General features: G+C 33.7%; 1 protein-coding gene across 1 annotated transcript; it reads left to right on the top strand.

Moving 5' to 3' along the window:
• The first annotated feature begins 452 nt into the window (after positions 1-452).
• On the top strand, positions 453-1,941 carry LOC145105259 (uncharacterized). Its single transcript, XM_079042388.1, has 2 exons — positions 453-1,188; positions 1,301-1,941. Exons 1-2 carry the CDS (start codon positions 453-455, stop codon positions 1,939-1,941), a joined length of 1,377 nt encoding a protein of 458 aa, XP_078898514.1.
• Positions 1,942-3,262: the final 1,321 nt, after the last annotated feature.

Genomic DNA, 3,262 nt, shown 5'->3' with positions numbered 1-3,262 from the left:
ATGAATGGAATTTATTTTGAAAAGTCATTCATAAGTAGATTTGAGTTACATATTGGTTGCTCTTGGTTGAATTTCGAGCTATACATCAATCCATCTTGGTTGAATTAGGAGCTATGAGTTGTTTGTTCCTGGTTTAATAATGACTAGAACATTGTAGGTTCTTGTAACAAATACTTGTTGTGCCTTTCTGGTTCCTCGTTTAAATCAAACAAATTAGACCCTATATAATCTTGCCTATCCGTAGAAAAACTATGTATATGAGAATCTTGAGTTGGTGAAACCGGAGGTATTATTTTTTACTATTTTGTGCTCGATCGTGGATGTCCACATGTATTTTTGCGATCAACTGGATCAACAAACATAGTTGTTGATGAAGCGAAAATGCCCTTAATTTTCTCAAAATATGGATTTGTCATCATATGACCGGTTAGCGAAACTCTACTTAAACATTTATGCATCATCTTCACAATCGAGACCCATCGTCTTCTGTGGTTCACAAAACTTTGTTTAAATCAAGCTTCCTCAAAAAGTTGCCAATAGACCCATCGTCTTCTGTGATTTCTAACACAAACATGGTTGTTTCTCACTTATTTTACGCGGATGATGCCTTGTTCTTGGGCGAACGGTCAACGAGAAACATAGCAAATCTTTCCAGAGTTCTTCGATGCTTCCATGTGGCATCTGGTCTCAAAGTAAATTTTGATAAGTCTCGGGTATTTGGTGTGGGTTCAAATATTAATGAGGTCGAAAGTTGGGCTATCCCTCTCGGATGTGAGCCGGCTTCCTTACCATTCACGTATCTTGGGGTTCCTGTGGGAGCTAATATGAACCTCAAGAGATCGTGGAAACCGATTATTGAAAAAATAAAAACAAAATTTTCGTTGTGGAAAGCAAAGACTTTAAGCTTTGGTGGCCGAATAACATTGGCAAAAACGGTGCTCGGCAATCTCCCAAACTTCTTTCTCTCACTATTCTTGGCTCCAATCAGGGTTGTGGAAGAAATTGATAAAATAAGGAGGTGCTTCATATGGCAAGGCTCTCAGAACAATAAAAGCATTCACTGGATTCACTTGAAAAAAATCCTTGCCCCGAGAGATGTTGGTGGACTAGGATTAGGCTCTATTATCTTTGATGGCAAAATGGATTTGGAGATTAAAGACAGATCAAAATTCACTGTGGGCCCCGGTGGTTAGTGGGCTTCACAAGTTAAATCAAAATTGTCCAGAAAGTTTATCAAACAAAGTCTTAAACGGTGTATGGTGGAATATATCAAAAAGTATTCATGAGTTGGACAAACTAGATATAAACCTTTCGCAGATCATTAGATGGAACGAATTGAATACTTGCTGGGAATCTGACTTTGCAGAAAATAAATCTTTTGTGGTGGCTGAATTGCGGGGAAAGATTGAGCACGCTCCCCATTTTGTCTGCGACGGCGTGTTCTCATGGTCAAAATTGATCCCGTTCAAGGTGTTATGTTTTGTGTGGCGTGCAAGGCTGGGAAAGATCCCTAGTGCTTTGGAGTTAAGTAAAAGGGGAGTCCATATTAATTCGCTGAATTGTCTGTTGTGTGGTAATAATACAGAATGCTCGAACCATTCACTCGTCTCCTGCCAGATGGCAGAACAAGTGATAAACATGGTTCTCATTTGGTGTGGCCTAGCGATTCAACGCTTCGGATCTGTGAAGGAGATCATGGCATTTGCGTGCAAACACGGGCAAAATCGAAAGAAGCAAAAGGTGTTATGCAGTATCATCTTTGGAGTCTTATGGTGCATTTGGAGAGCCCGTAACGAATTGGTATTTAAAGGAGTCAAGACCTTGCCGGCGGCTATTGTTGATATAGCAAAATCTATGGTTTTTGTATGGTTGAAACATAGATCACCGAAGGGGAGTTTAGATTGGAAGTCTTGGATCTCTTCTCCCCTTGATTGCTTGTAAATATTTTCTATTTCCTATTCTTATTCCTGTACTTCTTGTTACCACTAGTTACTTGCTAGTGGTAATTTTATAATATATTTGTCGGTTCAAAAAAAATATAGACTCTAATGATATCAATCACTCCGCTTTAGAATAAACAACCTCGTGCGTACAACGTAACCCATAACTACAATGCAACTGAAAACAATTTCGTGCGTACAAAGCAATCCTCCAAATCATTTGCCAACATAAAAATAGTACTCGATGAGTCCTTGTCTCACTAACTCAAATGCTACTATCTAAATTATTAAAAAATAATAACAACAATCAAATAAAAAAATCAAATCATAAAAAAGGCATAAAAAATAAAATTATAGAAAATAAAATGAATTTGAAAAAAAAAATCATAACCCACTATCTAAATTATTTATCCGCTAAACAGGAAAAAAAATACAAGTAATTGATAAGGAGGATGCATTATATAAAAAATATTAAAAAGCAAAAATAAAAAAATATATGAGTTATTAGATTATGAGGAGAGTTTGATTTGATATATATATATATATATATATATATATATATATATATATATATATATATATATATATATATATATATATATATATATATATATATATATATAGTAGGGTTCAATAGAGAACCATAATTAACAATGAACCAAAAACCAATTGTGAGTGTCGAAAATCATAATGATCAACGGCCAAGGAAATAGATGTACACTTGTACATTGGACGCACACACATAATTATACCAAAAAATCAACATAGTTACCAAAAAACTCGCCTCTTTTTTTCGTTTAAATTTTTTAGGCCACATTTTTAATCGAAAAAAAAACCCGAATATACCGTTGTTCACGATTTTTCTTCCTCTTTCCATAGATATCCATGTTGATATATAAAAAACGAACTTTTTTTCCGAAAAAAACTCACTTCATTTTGTTATTTTTTTTCAATATTTAAGTTTATTTTTATCAAAAAAAACTAATTATACCAAAAATATTAATTTTTTGTACTCTATTAATAAACATCAACACCGATTAAAAAAAAACTCGATCAGTGCAGATTCACATTGTGAATCTACACTGTAAATATTTCAATTCGTAACATTCACAATGTGAAAAAACTCGATCAGTTCAGATTCACACTGTGAATCTAAACTGTAAATATTTCAATTTGTAACATTCACAATATGAATTTGACTTACTATTTCAACTCTTGATCATTCGCAAATTAACTTAGTAAACTTTACATATGAATCAAAATATATTCCATGTAGTTTTATAATATTTTAACGTTTTCATTACTCATAAATTAGTTTTGTA

This window comes from Lactuca virosa, chromosome 4 (assembly GCF_052849685.1).
Source record: "Lactuca virosa cultivar CGN04683 chromosome 4, Lactuca_virosa_CGN04683_v6, whole genome shotgun sequence".
NCBI classification, from domain to species: Eukaryota; Viridiplantae; Streptophyta; class Magnoliopsida; order Asterales; family Asteraceae; genus Lactuca; species Lactuca virosa.
Note: the sequence above shows the minus strand (reverse complement) of the source record. Positions and strands in the feature narration are given on the sequence as shown.

Coding starts and splice junctions, on each gene's coding strand:
- LOC145105259 (XM_079042388.1), top strand. CDS start 453: ATGCATCATCTTCACAATCGAGACCCATCGTCTTCTGTGGTTCACAAA. Junction 1,189..1,300: donor ATTCACTGTGGGCCCCGGTG/GTTAGTGGGCTT, acceptor TGGACAAACTAG/ATATAAACCTTTCGCAGATC.